General features: G+C 39.5%; 2 protein-coding genes across 2 annotated transcripts in view; one reads left to right on the top strand and one right to left on the bottom strand.

Annotated features, from left to right (window-relative positions):
• relt (RELT TNF receptor) overlaps nucleotides 1–9,515 on the top strand; it is an 11,447-nt gene extending 1,932 nt beyond the window's left edge. Inside the window, exons 6-10 of the mRNA XM_061073406.1 lie at nucleotides 4,250–4,330; nucleotides 5,235–5,310; nucleotides 6,791–7,174; nucleotides 7,597–7,731; nucleotides 7,965–9,515. Coding sequence (XP_060929389.1) covers nucleotides 4,250–4,330; nucleotides 5,235–5,310; nucleotides 6,791–7,174; nucleotides 7,597–7,731; nucleotides 7,965–7,998 — 710 coding nt within the window. The 3' untranslated portion in view covers nucleotides 7,999–9,515. The remainder of the gene's footprint in view (nucleotides 1–4,249; nucleotides 4,331–5,234; nucleotides 5,311–6,790; nucleotides 7,175–7,596; nucleotides 7,732–7,964) is intronic.
• A 1,320-nt stretch (nucleotides 9,516–10,835) lies between these two features.
• On the bottom strand, nucleotides 10,836–12,938 carry LOC133003697 (P2Y purinoceptor 2-like). The gene is made up of 4 exons (XM_061073488.1): nucleotides 12,590–12,938; nucleotides 12,271–12,439; nucleotides 11,660–12,005; nucleotides 10,836–11,021 (listed from the first exon to the last, which is right to left on the bottom strand). The coding sequence occupies exons 1-4, from the start codon at nucleotides 12,927–12,929 to the stop codon at nucleotides 10,836–10,838; spliced, it is 1,041 nt and encodes a 346-aa protein (XP_060929471.1). The 5' UTR covers nucleotides 12,930–12,938.
• Nucleotides 12,939–17,500: the final 4,562 nt, after the last annotated feature.

The raw sequence follows: 17,500 nt of genomic DNA, 5'->3' as shown, positions 1-17,500 counted from the left end.
CTCAAAACCCTGCGCTCACAATGAAATAACTAAAATAAAATAAGGTAAACCACCATTATAAGAGCATCATAATACATCAGACAATTCATGTGCACAAGTGTAAACTTGAGCACGAGCCTGAGCTGCTGCGCTGGAAATCCAGTACAAACGCAAAGGGTTAGCTCAAGCAAAGCAAATCTAAGGACAAGCAGAGGCGTTATGAGTTTTGAATTTAATGATGTGAACGTGACTTTAATAATTCCTGCTCTCAAACTGAGACAGCACACTCTTAAATAACGATAGGAAATGAAACCCAATGAAGTTTGTCTTTGCAAATCCACAGTTTATATATCGCACGCAGTCCTACGTGGGAGTCTCGTTATTTTTTTTAACTCCAACCTTGCAGGGGTCATGACAAGTCATGCATGCTGTGTTGTTCTAGACGTGCACTTGTTATTATTGTAATTTTCCTATTTGAAAAGAGGGGGAGCAGCATTCCCATCGACTCGCTCGCTCTACTGACGTCAGACAGAAACTGAACTAAGTAAACACGGAAAGAAATCTAAACAGAGATGGAGAAGAAAAGGAATTAGAAGAGATGGGGGGGATGAGAGTGGTATTGCTCGACAGAGAGGGAGATATAAATAAATCAAAAATTCAGAGAGTTCATAGAGAGAGAGAGAAAAAGACAAATACAGCGTGGTGAAGAGTGTGGAGTTTCCCTATCCGTCCTCTGTTGTTTGCACAGTGGTGGAGTAATATGAGTGCTCTTTGCTCCCGCCCTTTGTCTCTTGTATTGTTCTGAAGGAGTCTTCATAGATCTGGAAACTCTTTTTGAGCCTTTGACCCAAAAGAAAACAATTTATTCTCTTTGAGTCTAGGATTTGGTTATTGTAATGTGACAGCAGACCTAACACCTGGTCTTATAGCTGTACACTGAGGGAATTGGCCCCACAGTGATTTGTTTATCTCCTGGTACATTTCCATATAAAACATATGGCATTTTGATGAACTGTGCCTGCCATGAGGTGTTTCAACTGATTCAAGGTTTCTCACTAAATGTGAGTCATAGAGTTGCTTCAACTGTGCAAACATCGCAATTGTGTCATTGTGTTAGTTAATTTGGTTACCTAATAGAAAAGGCGACAGCTTCAAGTAATATTTAAATATTTAACTTAAGCACCGATTGAATAACAGAGGAAACAAACTATTAATAAGTAACACTTTTTATTTATAAATGGCACACATTATACTTTACCATTGTACTGTTACTAGTGCAGTGGCTGTTCTAAACCTGCCTGTGTTGAATGGGCTGTTTGTTTGGCCTGTGGTGATGCTGGTTGCAGTTTTTCTTTCTTAAACTGTCAAAGTGACCTGCAACAATTGAGCCAAGTAAAGACAAAGAGCTGTTCAGTGAAGCTTGAGTCAGTGCACAGGACCCGAACTGGAGAATCGTTATAGCAATTGCCGTGAAAGTCACTTAAGTTGACAAGTCCCAGATGCTGCTGCTGAGCACTTATTGCCTGTTTATTTCAATTTCATCGATATATTGAGTTTATCATGTTTCCAAGTATGCAACAAATTCATCACTGCACTTCCTTGGGCCCAATATCAATACACATGTCAACTGTGAAGCTGATAAGTTGAACAATTCTTGAGATATACGACAAATAGACTCAGAGATTTCACTTCTTGTGGATATAATGTCCATCCCACTGTAGCCGAACTACTACTCCTACATAATGCTTTTACCAGTTATCACACTCCCCTGTTTTGTAGTTTATCCAGGGAGTCTGTGTGCATGAGTTTCCCTCAAACACAACTACAGTAGCAAGTAGCGAGGCATCACAGCGTATTAGCACAGCTGCCACCTCCACGCATCTGAACCTCTGACAAACGAGCCCCACGTGCTGACGTTTTCACACCTTTGGATTTACTGTCGCATTCAGGATTAAAATATATAGTGACTAGTGTGGGGACAAGATGGGGGATTTCAGGCATTTGCGAGGCCGGACAGAGGTCACAGCAGCACTCTTGCTGTCAGTGATCTCTGCCTTTTGTTGCCAGCGTTGCCTGGGTCTCAGCATCTCGCAGCACTTTGTTGTGAAACCTAAGACAACCATGCACCTAAAGGGAATCTCCCTGAACCCCCATTCCTCTGCAGCTGCACTTCATCAGCCCACCTACTCTCCATTCATCCCGTTTCTTGGCTCTCTGACACCCCCTCCCTTTCTTGTCTATAAACATGACACTATCCATCCATCTCTCCTTTCCCAGCCAGATCAATAATTCACCCAGGTTCTCAGCTCATGGTTAATGTCTCCTGTTTCTTTCTCCACTTTCTTCTCAGTCCCTGTCCCGTCTCCTTTTGTCCTCTCTTTCCTCGTCTGATTTCCTCTTCTGTCCCTTTTCGCCGAAATCCATTTACTGTAACTAGGTGTTGTATATGAAACTACTTGATACTAATACTGACTTGATAACACACATTGAACATTAACAATAGTGTATATAAGAGGTGTTAAGAAACCAACCAAGTTTTAACCTTAATATTAAGTTTTTAAAAAGATAATATCTACAGTAATGTGTTACAGATGTAGGGTTGTACATTGGCAGAGTGATTTTTAGACGCCTTGTCAACTCCTTAACTCTCAGCTCCTTTCTTCCTCCTCTCTCCTCCTCGCCTCCAAAGCTTTGAGGACAGATGATGCAACAGTGCAGATATGAGCTGTGTGAGTGAGACAAATAAAAGGAGGAGTATTACACCTTGAGGTATTATAATCAGGGTGTCAGACTGCAGGTGGAAAAGTAAGAAAAAAACAATGATTAGAGGTCAGGAGGAGACTGCATGGGAAAACTTTATCTTCCTCTTTCCCTGTCGTTCTTATGTTACTATCCTTGTTGCAGTGGACATTCTGTCTGTCTGTCTCTCTCTGCGGACTGAAGTCCTGACTTAGAGGTAAACTTCTTACTCCAGCACTTTCCTCATCAGCTCCAGTCAGGGAGAAAACCCTGGGGGAAGAATTACAGCGAAGCCAGGCTGAGCTAGGCAGAGCTAGACTCCGCAGAGACGACTGTGCAGAGCTGCAGACACAGAAATATTTTTGACTTATTGGAGGGCTGACAGAGGGAAACAAAAAAGGCAAATGTGGGGTGACACCAAAAATGTCCTGAGCTCACATCAATCTGCAACTTTTGTGTTTATGACACACAAACCTCCACCTACGCAGGCATGAGACGTAGAGTTTAACATAGAGTTTTATGACTGCAACTTTAGGATTCAGTTTTTTTCTAGGGTCGGAATAAACTTGCCGTTACCGTAAGCAAGATGGCTGCTTTGCTTATCCTGTGTCTGTTCGGTGTGTAGGTTGTGCGTGTTTTTATCTCATTTCAACAACTAGGCAATTCAAAGTGCTTCACATCAAAGGTAAAAGGCATCATGACAAATTGGAAAAGACAATACAAAAAGAAGCAATCAAGCAAACAAATTATAAAGTGCTACTGCCTCGACGTTCTGACAATAAATAGACGAGATCTCAGTGTGATGAAGATGCTGTTATCCTCACTTAGCAACAGCCACTGTGGAGACAACAGCAGCATAACACACACACAAACACACCCACACACAAATCTACACAGTCACGTTTTGTTCTTCAATTTACAGACACACAAAGTCACCTGGCATTGGGGGGCCGGATTAACACACACTCTCACACATACTCTCTCCCACACAGACACACACAAATCTACACAGTCACATTTTGTTCTTTAAATCACAGACACATAAAGTCTCCTGGAATTGGGGGTCTGGTATAACAGACACTCGCACACAGACACAGACACACACACACACACACATACACACACAGCTCTGTGTGCTCCTAAAGCGCTGAATGGAGTGTGATCGCTGACTGAGCTATTCCAGATCCCCCACCGTCCTCATCACTCTCTCTGTCTCAGCTGCCTCACTGTGCTGTGCTATTACGGGATGGTGACAGGGGTTGCCATGGAGGCGTATCTATTCTTTGCTGTTCAGTGATCCACATCCATCCCTATCAGTCCCATCGTGCAGCGCGGCACGGTGTCCCAGCAGCGACATGCACCGTGTGAACTGTGCTGTTGGCTCTGCAACTCTAACAATGTTTCTCCTGATTGTCTTTCTGACGACTGGGAGAGAAGCTGGGAACATGGCGCTTTAAAAGAAACTCATTGGTTTAATCTGCACGTACAGTAAATACCCCTAACAGTACACATATCCGTTTCCTTGCACTAGGTAGCACCTGTCCCTACATATCTGACGACCTCAATGAAGACACCATCGGTGTCCTCGTTCGCCTCATCACTGAAAAGAAAGGTACGTGTCCAGTAACTACCAACAGTGAGGTAACCCTCTGTAGGAGCTCGTGGTCAGAGTCATGTCATCCCTTGTGGCTTAAGAAGGGAACACGAGTTGTCACAGGACGTCACACACAACCAAGGACGCGTCTTTATCGCTGCCGACTCAGCAGCTCTTTGTCTCTCCATGCCAGGTTGATGGTTGGAGTAAGATTTGAGAAAAGGGAACTGCAGACAGCAAAACTGTGAAAAGTACAAAAACATCTATTTCTAGACAATAAAACAAAAGTTAGTATTTTCCTAGCTTAAATTCTATACTTGCATCAACTATGAATCTTCCAAAACATTTGTATTTACTTATTGGACAGAGGCTGATTCAACAGATTCAAAGTAAATGTAGCTGTTGAGACGTTGATATAATAATCAGTAAGTAATAGTTTGAACATTTCCAACAACACATTTGTACTTTTAATAACTGAAAATTATTTCTAGTTTGTGTCCACATTGCAAAACAAGCATATGACTCTGTGGAGTAATACTATAAGCTGTGATCAAATCACACCATGTGTTGTGGTTTAATATCTTGATATATTATGTATACTTAGTGAAAATGAATTGTGCAATGCTAACAACAAAACAAGCATTTACAAGGTAATCCTGTTTTAATCTGGTGTATCAAAGGCTTTCAAAACTGGCCAAAATAAAAAAAAACGGACCCCTTCAGGTTAATAAAACTTCAGCACTTTAGCCAATCAGATGCCAGAAAGAGCAAAGATAAAAATTGTTAATAAACCTTTAATATGATCGTAAATCATATTTCTTCAAACAGGAATTTACAGTATTACCTTCAGCAAAAAAGTTATTGACTATCACTGAAGTTAACATAATTACTGATGGAGTATTTGTATGTTTGTGTGTTTCAGAAAATGCTGCTGCACTGGAGGAGCTGCTGCTTGAGTACGAGAGCAAACAGATGGCCTTGAAAGGATCCTCAATCAAGTATGAGACCACAAACGCACACACACACGTTTTCACAACTATCTTAGTCACTCATTGTCATAATGCATTCCCTTGCCCCTTACCCTAACCATCCAAACTAAATGCCTAACCCTAACCCTTAACCTAATCTAAACCTAAACCTAATTCTAACCCTAACCCTAAAACCAAGTAGATAAAAATCTACATTGTGTATTTGTTTGTGTGTATAGCAGAATGTTTAGAACGAGATATCTACTTACTAGATATTTTATACCTCTATAAAGGTAAAGTAAAACATTCAAACGTCAGCTTCATGTAGTTGACATCAGGCCGTGTACCTGACGCACCCCCACATGTCTGAAGTGGACGTCTCATGTCGTTGTAACCACTGTGGGTTGAGTCATGAAGCTCAAACACTTACAGCTTAAAGTCACACAGTTTACATGACCTTGTGTAGTTGTGGCTGGAACATGGGTTGTGCGTCGCTGTCATTAACATCGCTCAAGTCAATCTAACAAGTCCAGTAAGACACAGATGGTGACCACAGTCTCCACCAGTGTGATGTGGTTTTAACTCCACTGTCTGGGATGGACTCACACAGGAATTATTGGTACTGTATGTTCTCTGCACTGACCCAGCTCCTCATGCAGAGTCCTTAAAGTTCATCTCATCTCTTTGTATGATGTAATGGAAACTGGAACCAACGCACTTGAGTATGTGTGTATGCCACATGCACGACAGAGAGAGGTCTCAGGGGCCTCTGGCTCTATGAGACTGCTGAAACATGTGAGGTTAACATTCGAGAACATTCTCCCTTTATCTGTGTGTGTGTTTGTTTGTGTGTTCGTGTGCAGAAGTTATCTGGGGTCACTACAGGTCACTCACTAGTACAACAGGGTCCGTCACACAGCTGTATTCATCTCTTTTGCTCTCTTTTTTTTCTGCACAAAGAACAATGAAACAACAGAAACTAAAGAGCACAGGGTGACCATGTGCAGTGTTTCAATTTATTTTACATTTACACATGTAAGCAAAAGAGACAATAGTGCAGCCTCACTTTTTATTACCTGAATTAATAACGAGATCTATAGGGCTGGGCGATGTGGCCAAAAATATCATGAAAAAAATTCAGTCGATATTAGTTAATATCACAGTAAATGTCACATTATTATTTGTTCTCAGTTTAAAGACAGATTTTTGCTCCTGAGTGAAGGTTGTGACCTCTTCTTTATGAGGAGAGAATGACAAACACTTGATTAACACTTAAAAACCCTTTAGAAATCTGAGGTCGAACAATTATGTGATATACCTCCTCACTGTGCTTCATCAATATTGCCTATTCCAGGTTTAAATTTCACTGATTCACCTGTAACTCACTTTATTTTGTGATTTACGGATGACCGAAGCATTTGAACTTCCATAATATTTCACAGTTTGTCTTTGCTGGCGTGAAAAATTTGTGACTAACCCCCTGCTCACTCTCCACTCCTCCTTCTCCCAGGTTTCCCATGCTGTCTCCCCTGTCCACATTCTGCTCCCTCCCCAGACTCTGCCCCCATCAGTCCCACCTCCACACCATCTCCGGCCTCTCGGGCCTGGCCCCCAAACACGGCTTACGTTGCACCCGTTGCGCTCAGAGAAAATGGCCGGCTTTTCTCATACCTCCTCTGGATTCCCTCAAAGATCCACTGAAGCCCCCGCAGACCCTCATCCTGCCCTCCCTGGACACATCCACCGACCAGCAGAAGACCCCCCTTCTGGCGGGAGTGTGTCTTGACATGCACCATCCCCCAACTGTCGTGCCAAATACTTTAAATGAAAAATTAGAAGTGACTGAAGTGAAGGAGAAGAAGGAGGGAGAGCTGACAGTGTTGTCTGTGGGGAGGTGAGACTGATATTGTCATACTCAACCTAACACATGTAATGTTAATATATTATTACTTTTCACTTTGTTAAGATAAATTAAAAAAACAACTGTTAGCATCCCAAATTAAAAAACAGTGGTGGAATCAAACTAAATGCATTTATTCTATTATTATTCTATTAAATATAAATATTGTGCTTTTTACTCCACCACACTCATTTGATTGTTAGTAACAGTTTGCAGAATATGTAAACTGTAATTTTTTTTTATAACTAAATCTACACAGAAATATGAGCTGGTTTAAAACCCAGAAAAAACAGAGCAACTCTCAAACAGACGTCAACATCTGTAGAAGTGTGTGTTATGTTGAAACTTATGAGTATGACCATTATTATCATGTTATCTGAGTGTAACTTTGGTTATATTTTCTGCTCAATTCCCAGATTTCAAGTTGCTCAGATTCGTGAGCAGCAACCTGTCACCATGGAAACCAAGACATCATCCCAAGAAGCAGAGAAGCAGAGAAACTCACTGTTTGGTGGGAAACACTTCTCCTCTTCATCATCTGGCATCTGGAGGTACAATCTCCAAAGTCTCTTTCCATCCCTCTTTCTCTCTATTTCTACTGATTAGAGATTAATCGTTTTAGATCATTGTTGTGTCCGTTCTACAGTTTTTTCTGTGAAATTAAATTATTGCGACAGTATGGTTGAGTTGTCATGAGTGTGTGCCTGTACTCCGAGCTTAGTCAAATATATTGGTCTTTTTTATTAAACTTTGAAACCTTTGTTTCACTCATTCTGTCCATCAGGTCGTCCTTGTACCTCCCTATGTCCTTCAGATGAGGAGTGAGAGAAAGACGGTGTACGATGAAGCTACCTCGCTGAAGATGACCTCATCATCCTCTGACGACTTCACAGCACGGGGAGTAGTGTTTTGTTTAATGCAACTGACACCAAGAAACTACAAGAACCACCTCCTGCTGGAAGACGTCATGTCTATTTATGCAAGAAGAGAAACATTCATGTATTTATTACTACATAAAGAGTAGATCAACTGAAGCTGCTTCACTGTCCCCATCCAGAGTGGGAAAGGCTCGATCAGTGGATATATTTATTTCTCGTGAAGTGAACAATTAATCAACAAGTGACACTAGACGAAGGGATGAGAAAACAAAGTGTGGAAGTTTGTATAAGAAACAAAGTCACCTTCAGTCCCTGTATTTGCATTTCAATTAAAAATTCAAGTCTATTAAAATAGACCTGGGGGTTAAAACATACACGACACATCACTACATCAAGACAAACAGACAGTATTTTACTATAAGAAACTCAAACAGTAGTGAGAGTAACCAAATTCATTCAGAGGTGTGTAAAGAAACAAGAAAGGAACATCAAGTTTGAGTTTGAAGGTTGGTCCATCACATCATGCATGATTACAGACTCCAGTCGCACCACAGAAAGTATTATGAAGACAAACTGTTGTAAAAACGCAATATGATTTCTAAGTTTGAGATATTTTGTACAAGTTCTGTGATTTAGCATCTCTTGCTCCTGCTCACATAGAAAGTGCAGGTGAGTGAAAGGCTCAGACCTTGAGGAATGTTGAATGTAGAAGGAGCTCACTTCACTTGGACTTATTGAACATCAGAGAGTTTGAAAACCATTTGTTCTGCAATGTACACCCACCCACAATCAGCACTTATAGTAATGTATGTGACTTTTAACCTCTTAGACAAGATGCGGGACCATAAGAATACGTGATCAGAGGCCAAATTATGTTTTAGAGGGGCCCCCTGATACTGTATCACAGCATCTGCTTTCCAATAACAAGAATCAGCCTTTCACTCTCAGGGCAAAATAAGTACGAAGTGTATAAAGCTCGGTTTTGTAGAATAGAACATGTAAATGAATGTACATATGTAAATATGGGTGGGTATCAAGAAACGGACCATACCTTGCTTTTATAATTTTTAGTATATGTTTGGGTGATATACTAGATCTCGTGTCAAGGTAAAGACGGCACCAGTGAGTGACATTTGTAATCCACCAATCAAAACCTGGCAAACTCCTCGCACACCTCAGTGCAGAGAAAACCGAATCGACCTTTTTAATTCAGTTCAGTTTTAACTTTTCACCATTTGGCTGCAACATTTTAGTGAAATGCTTTTCTGTGCAAATAACCCAACCTCAGTTAAGTAACGACTCCCACACAAATAAACATACACACAGGGATGCGTGATCCTTTCTTTATAGTTTCATTAAATCAACCATGGCTGCAGAGGATAAGTCGTAGAGATGCTTCAAAATCTTGTCTTTAGTTTACATCCTCATGGGTTTTAAAGAGTGCACTATATTCATAGAGTTGTTTTTAGGTGCTTATTTTCACATTATCTTATTATGTTGTTATGATAAATATAACAGTTACAGTTCCATGTTTTTTATTTGATTTCTTTTTACTTATGTTAGGTTTCTTATTAAATGTCTCCAAGCTGGCAAGTAGGAAGGAATAAAAAAACATTTCATTTCATCAACTTTTTAGATTGTGTTTGTATGATGACATTATTCTGTATGATGTTTTTACTCTTGAAATAAAGAAGAGATGTATTTTACACACCTGTCTTGTGTGATTTTGTTGTTGACAGAGTTTTTGTGTGTGTGTGTGTGTGTGTGTGTGTGTGTGTGTGTGTTTGTTTAAGAACTTGATACAAAAATTGAGTTGAGACTTCTTCGTATACAGTCTATTGTTGAGACCAAAGCCTCAGGCAACATCCTGTCTCGTTTGTTAACTAGTGTTTCCCCCTAGTTGTGGACTTGTATACATTAAATGAAAAGGGACCCCTGATAACGTAAATGAGATGTTGCCAAAACCAGAGAGATTACAGAGTGGTACTTGCTCTTCCCACAAATTGCACTTTCCAAATTCCTAACTGACAGACTGACGTCAGTCTGCTGTGGTTTCAGTTTACACTGCTCAGAGGTTGCACTGTAGAAATAATCTGAGATTTTACAGAATAAATAAAGGAAATCAGCCTGTGCAGAGAATATTTGGCAGAACTACTACGATACTTACTCAGCTGTTATGTAGGAAGAAAATATTCCACACACATAAATGCATCTAGATTGAAATAATTGCTGCATGACACATGATACTAAATTGGCACATTTTCCTTCAAATCTTCCTAACAAGCCTAAAGGGCAGGGAGTGTCTGACAAGAGCACACAGACATACAGTAGCTGATACATGTGGCTTAGACGAGTCAAGTCAGGCATGCACTACATGATTTATTTACAACCCTTCTTCGTCATAAGTCATCCTGAGCATAGATTTTCTGCCGGGTGACAACAGAAGTCCAAATACAGAGTGTTGGAACTTGCAAAACTAACTTGCACAATTATTCAAAACAGAGAGGTAAGACTTACAAAAACAGTAAGTGCTTTGGTTTTTCTTTACATTCTGTGAATATCCCTGTACAGTATATTTGTATCAATATAAATTAAACTCCTGAAGAAAAACATTCAAAATTGCTTAAAGAATAACTTTAAATTTAACATTTGCTTCTTCATAAAGACCTGACACTCAGAGGTATTGTGCTTTCTGAACATTGAAAGTTTCACTAATGAGGTGTCATGAGCACAGTCCCTGCAACTTTCACATACTTAAGACACTGTGAGTTGTTGGGTCAGATTTGTGTGGTCGATAACTGGCCCACACCTGCATGTTTTGACCTGATCTTCTTTGTGAGGTTACTGCGGACGTCCTGCCCAGCCAGGAAGTAAAGGATGGGGTCCACGCAGCTGTTGGCACTGGCCAAAGGTCGGGTCACCTTGTAGGCAATACTGGAGGCCTCAACCCAACTACAGCTGAGCTGCAGAACATATAATATATACATATGTTAAACATATAAAATGTGCCACACTGAGCATTTCAAGCCATTATAACACATCTTAAGTATGTAGTCTAGTTTATTCTAGTCGTATCTAATGTAATTTAGTCTCGTAGTCTAATCAAGTCTCTTCTAGTCTAAATGTATATTGTTTTGTCTAGTCTAGTCTAGTCTAGTCTAGACTTGTCCGACTATTCTATTCTAGTTAAGTCAAGTCGTATCTAGTCTTGCCAAGCCCAGCCTAGCCTAGCCTAGCCTAGCCTTATCTAAGTAAGTCTAGCCTTATCTAATCAAGCCTTATCTGGTCTAGTCTGGTCTAGTCTAGCCTACTCTTGCCTAGCCTTGTCTTGTCTCGCTAAATCTAGTCTAGTCAGCTGTGGCGGTATAGTGGTCGTCCTCTAATCAGAAGGTCCCCCATCAGCAAGATACTGAAACCTGAATTCCCCCTCATAGAAAAAGTGCTGTTTGAATGTTGTGAATCTGGGAATGACAATAGCCTGTACTGCCAGCTGCTTTGAGAGGTCATATACAGACTATTCAAACCTAGTCTTGTCTTGCCTAACCTCTCGCTTTGTCTAATCTACTCTTACCTTGTCTTGTAAATGTGTGTTTGTCCTCACCTGTGCTGGGTTGGACTGCCTCAGGTACCTGAAGGAGTAGTAAAGACTCCTGGTGAGGTGGAAAGGGAGGAAGCAGAGCATGAACATTGCCAGTACGATGATAATCATCTTCACTGACTTCTTCTTGCACCGCTTGGCCGCCTGACCTCCCCTCTCCCCTTCGTCCCCGCCTGAAGACCCCCAGCTTGACTCCCGAAGCTTCCGCACCATAAGGCCATAGCACACCATCACCACCATGAAGGGCAGGCAGAACATGAACACTGACACCACAGAGCTGTACACCAGGAAGTCGTCAAACAGCTCCGGGCTGGTGGTGTCGTAGCAGATCCGCCCAGTGGCCGTTTCCCTGGCAGAGGAGATAACAGATGACAGTAGATTGGGTTGATTAAATTCATGTCTGGCACTGAACAGAAGAAGAAAGAAGTGGTGAATGAACTGTGCAATCAAGGCAACCTAAGATAAAATACTTCTTTGAGAAGTTGTGTCAAAAAATCAACATCTAATAAACACAATAAGAACCACATTCAACACAATAAACAGGGTTATTAGTTAAAGCAAGACAGAAAGAAAGAAAGAAATAAAAAAAGAAAGAAAGAAAGGAGAAGAATCACCTTGTTCTTGAGAAGTAGAGAACAGGAGCCTGGCAGAAAAACACAAAGGCCCACACTGCCACAGACACCAGGCGGGCCCGACGAGCGCTGACCCAGTACAGGGAGTGGACTGGATAACAAATTCCAACGAAGCGATGCAGACTGATACAGCACAGGAACAATATGGAACCTACCAGAGAGAGGGATTAGGGATTATCATTAAAAATCTGTTGACTTAGTTATATTTAATTTTTTTAAAGAAATGTGTGTTTTATTTTATTTAACCCATATTAAGTAACTTTGTCTAGCCATCTTTTTCTGTATTGTGCAGGGGCTGTACCGTATAGGTTAGAATAAAACAGGAAGCGTATCACTTTGCAGAAGGGTTGACTGAAGGGCCAGTCGTTCTCATCGGCGTAGTAGTAGATGAGGAAGGGCAGGGTGAAGATGTAGAGAGTGTCACACATGGTCAGGTTGAACATATAGATGGTGGATGGATTCCAGTTCTTTTTGCGGAATACAATCACATACAACGCTGTGGTGTTCAGCACCAGGCCGATCACAAAGACCAGGGCGTAGCTCACAGGCAGGAGAATGTATTTAAAATCTTCATTGAATTGACAGTACGAGGCACGGTATCCTGTTTGGTTTGTGTTGCTGTGGTTGTCAAAGGTGGCCATCTTGGTTGTGGGAACACCTGAGGAAAAGATAAGATCAAAGATTGGGAAAAGATCATGTGAATAAGTATAATGAAAAGTAGATAATCACAATAATGGAAATAACTACAATTTTTAAAACACAGCTGCAAAGTGCTTCACAGTAAACAATCAATAAAAGACCTGGTGAATAGTTTAAATAATGCAATTAAACAAACAGCACAGGAAATGCTCAACGTTAGAAGTCCCCTTAAATTTAATCAGCTGCACCAAATTGCACACACTCATAGATATCAGTTCTCTAAACATGCCTGACATTCTTAAATCAAGTTCTATAAATCATTTTGTGGGAGAATTGTGAAAATGTTGAAAACCTCCTATTTCCTAATGTTAAGGAAGGTGAGTTCTTCTCCGACCGTACCACATTATTCCTCAAAGTTTATTAGCAGAGCCCTAAAGCCATGCTGTGCTGCATAATCATTTCCTTGCCCATTGTGATTGTGCCCAATCGAGTTTATAGCTTGAGGGATCTGTTTTTTTATTTAATTTTACAGAGAGAGAATTCTTTTTAAAGCTGATTCCCTTTAATTGTCTTCTTTCTGAAGTGGGTGGTTGAGTAGATGAGAGAAGAATTATGATAGAAGAGAAGAGGAAATTCACAATTGACTAATGAGCCAAGAATAAGACAAAACGGATAAATTAAGTTGACAAAGCAGTAAAGTCGAATACATTTTAAAAGCTATCATAATTATTATAAAAGCAATAAAGTATTAACTTACACTAATTAATGTTAAGCCTAAAATAAAAATCCCAAACCTTGTTTAAATGATAAATACATGAATCGTTTTTTTAAATAAACGTAATAATAGAGCTAGATTTTGACTGTGGTATAGAGACATATATACTCCGAATACACTAAAACAGTTGTTAAACCATCTTTAAAAATAATATTTCAAATAGTATCATAGAAATGATTAAAGTTTGTTCAATTTAAAGTTGATATATTAAATTGAAAACTGTAATTATGAAAAACCTAATTAAATTGTGTGAATTTTCTAAAAAAAATTATTGTTTGATCAACTTGAAAGAGTAATTTACACTCACAAAAATATAAATTTTTTCATCTGAAATTCAAGTTCATTTTAGTTCAATAATGATGATAAAACCTGTTAACTTTAATTTGAACAAAGTCAATTCATTTCTGTGTTACCAATTGAAGTAATCTTTAAGTTGTTTTTTTTTATTTTACTGTTCCACTACCTGGTCTGACAGGTTTCACAACATCTTCATACCTCTGCAAAACAAACTATGTAAGCTTACTGTCTAGTAATCCTCCCCTTATAGAAAACCAGATCTTTGACACACATATGAGCTGCAGCATAGTCAGACAAATATACAAACGCACTTGATCGGCAGCAACTTTTGTTTTTTTCTCTCTCATGTTCTCATCCAGGAAAACGGCAGATCATTCTGGCTCTGTGCAAGTCCACGTTTTCCAAAGTCTCACAATCACTTTTTAACTCAAACCAGACTCTGAATTGACCCTGTTAAACCTTGCTCTTTGTTTCACTCACTGGAATGCATGTTACATTACTGCCTATACTGAGAGAGCCTATACTGTAACCTCAGCCCATTTTCTCTCCATTCTCCCTGTAATTATGTTTACCAGCAAACTCAAGCTCAATCCAATCACAAAATCACACTCCACTGACCTCTTTATAACAACTCCACAAGCAGTTTGGAGAGCAGATGCCAGACTTACTTGTTTCTCACTTCACAGATGAGTCATCCAACGCTCTCTCTTATTTTCTCTTTTCTCTCTGACAAAATGTTCTCCTCGTGGAAAACAATGCCTCTCGCTCACTCTGCAGACTCCTGTTTTCTCCACTTTTTTTTCTCCCCTTCTTCAAAACAGCTGCAGGTTGAATTTAACAGATAACAGACATACGAATGAGAGGCCCCCTTTTTATAGTCCTGCGCATTCGCCTCACTGTGGGTTGCACATATCACACTTGAAGTTCAGCAGTTATGAAAACAATTTTTTTTGTTATGCGTATATTCACACTGAAATATACTACCACATAGAAGAAGAAAAAAAATCAAAATTACTCACACAAAGGATTTTGCCCTTCACACACTGTCCTGTGTTGACCATCATGAGCAGTCTGTCCTCATTCTTACGAGTGGATGTGTGTACCTGAGTGTGAAGTTTGTGGCTGAATGTGTACTGTACTTATTTGAGTGAGTGCGAAACGTCTGGAGGCGTGTGCTTGTCAGACAAGCTGGAGCCTGTATGTAGAGCAGGCAGCTAGGCCTGAGGCTCAACTTATAACTGACAGTCAAATGGACAGTGAGTAAGAACAAGGCAGACCTCAGACTTGACTGTTCAAATATTATACTTTTTAAGTTAGGTAAACTCAAAAAATGTCAATCTACTTATACCTACTTAAGAATCTGTTAGACTTAAGAATCTGTTAGACTTAATATGGTATTTGTAACCATCAGCGATCACACTTAATTTGTCTCTGTAATTAAGATTTTCATAGGGTGGGCAAACAAAAAAAAATCATGCTGCTAAACCAATTCCTAAGACAAATCATAAATCATAAGGATCCCAGTTGAGTCCTGACAAACACAATATGATCCCACAATGATTTACAACCATTTGCCACTGGTCAAAAGTTATATGCGTGGGAGTTTGGAGATGTGTGTGTTTTCCCTGAATGTAGGTTTGTGTGTGCAAGAGTGTGTGTCTGCATGTGTTTGAATCCGTGTGTTTGTTATTTTAAAATGTGAGGAAAGGTGAGAAAGAACACTTAATGTCTTACCTACTCCACAAACTCTGTGTATTAATGATTACATGGCCCTTAACCTTAACCTTGGCTGGAGCACGTAGGACGGGTGAAGCTAAATACTGGTGTCCCTTCCTGCCTCTTTTGTCTGTCTGACCAAATTTATTTTCTGAATTATAAAAAATAGGCTAATATAGCTATTATTTTTAGTTTTTTTGCCAACCATGTAGTTCCTGGTGGATCAAATTTATCTAGGACGTTATCTGTGGAGATTCTCAGTCATCCAGGTCCTGCTTTCTTCAGAATCTGTAGTGCACATCGACAACTGGACTTGCTTGTGATCCTTGATGACTCACACAATAGCAGGGTGGATATCAACAACCATTCATACTTGGACTCAGAGGACCCTAACGACTCACTGACTTCCTATTTAACATAACAACTCTCAACACAGGTAGTGACCCAGAGTAAGAACTGAAGAAGCCTCTTTGTTTTGAGGCGAAACGTCCGTTCATCCGTTCAACCAGATATCCATCCATCCATCATCTACTGATATTGTTATTTTAAATGTGTTTTGAAAACTGTCTATGTATTCATATCTTGAGCTACCAAGAGGGGCCAGTGCAAGTTGGATGTTTGTGGCCTGTTCCTACTTTACTTTACATGCGGTCTTGAGGAATTTTATGTACAAATGTATCTGTTGATTAATTGATTTGACAAATGCTCCCATAATGGCCTGAACTGAGTCTCGACGTATTATTTTAACTCCTTTATTCCTTTTATCTTACTTTTATTGCAACCAAAATTTATGTTATCTCTCAAATATGACAGCTCCTGACTATGCTGCCGTATTTACTTTAGTTTAAAAAAGGCATAGAGGTAATGATGTCTGATCACTGAGCATACCTCAGGTTCGGTTTTTACATTTTCATTACAACAACTAGTCTGACAGAGTTCCAATGTGATGTTCCTGATCTCTCTTCCATTAGTCCACAAACAGAATTATATTTAAATGCATAAGATTGTTTTTTTGTTTGCCCACCCTATAAAAATAAAAGCAACAGTCGCCAACGTGCTTGTTCATTGTGGGAACTGTTGGGTCTCTACATTGGCTTTTAAAACCTTTTATTACAATTGATTCCTTAATTTTACCATGTATTTTTGTGGGAATCAATTTGTAACCTTGTTTAGATAAGTGCTATATATATAAAATTATTATTATTATTATTACTATTAGATATATTTGTATTTATTATTATTACTATTGTTTCTCGAGACACTGCAATAAATGTGTTTTAATAATACATTTAAATTTATGAGCTGCTATGATGGCATTTATAAGTTGTTGATTGTTCTTAATTGTTTATATACATATAAAAGGACCTTTTTCATCTGCATAAAGTAGAATTAAATTAAATAAAAAAATAATCGATGTCTGACAGATTTCGACAATTGAATGGATCATTCTACAACAAAAGATGAAACACAATTTGAATCTATGAGAACAGCTTCGCAATTTCATGGTCACATTTTTTTTAATCTATTATTCGTTCGAGAAAGGCAAGAGTCCGTTTTCCGTTCTGATCGATTTCTCTTGGATCGACTGCGGTTTCTTGTTGCTATGCAGGTCTGCAGGATGCAGCCTCCTGTACCAGGCTCCTCGAGCTGCACATTGATGCTTCTGGGTAAAGAGCCATATTCCTTTTTCTTTTTTTTTTAGCTGCCATCTTTCCTGCCGTAATATTTGATTTTAAACACTCGAAAAAAAGGCAGAACAAATAAAGGATGCGTGTCTACAACTGA

This window comes from Limanda limanda, chromosome 6 (genome assembly GCF_963576545.1).
Source record: "Limanda limanda chromosome 6, fLimLim1.1, whole genome shotgun sequence".
Lineage (NCBI taxonomy): Eukaryota > Metazoa > Chordata > Actinopteri > Pleuronectiformes > Pleuronectidae > Limanda > Limanda limanda.
The sequence above is the reverse complement of the archived record's forward strand: the minus strand, read 5'-3'. Positions and strand labels throughout refer to the sequence as shown.

Coding starts and splice junctions, on each gene's coding strand:
- LOC133003697 (XM_061073488.1), bottom strand. CDS start 12,929: ATGGCCACCTTTGACAACCACAGCAACACAAACCAAACAGGATACCGT. Junction 12,006..12,270: donor CTCTACTTCTCAAGAACAAG/GTGATTCTTCTC, acceptor CTCCTCTGCCAG/GGAAACGGCCACTGGGCGGA. Junction 11,022..11,659: donor GGCAGTCCAACCCAGCACAG/GTGAGGACAAAC, acceptor TATGTTCTGCAG/CTCAGCTGTAGTTGGGTTGA.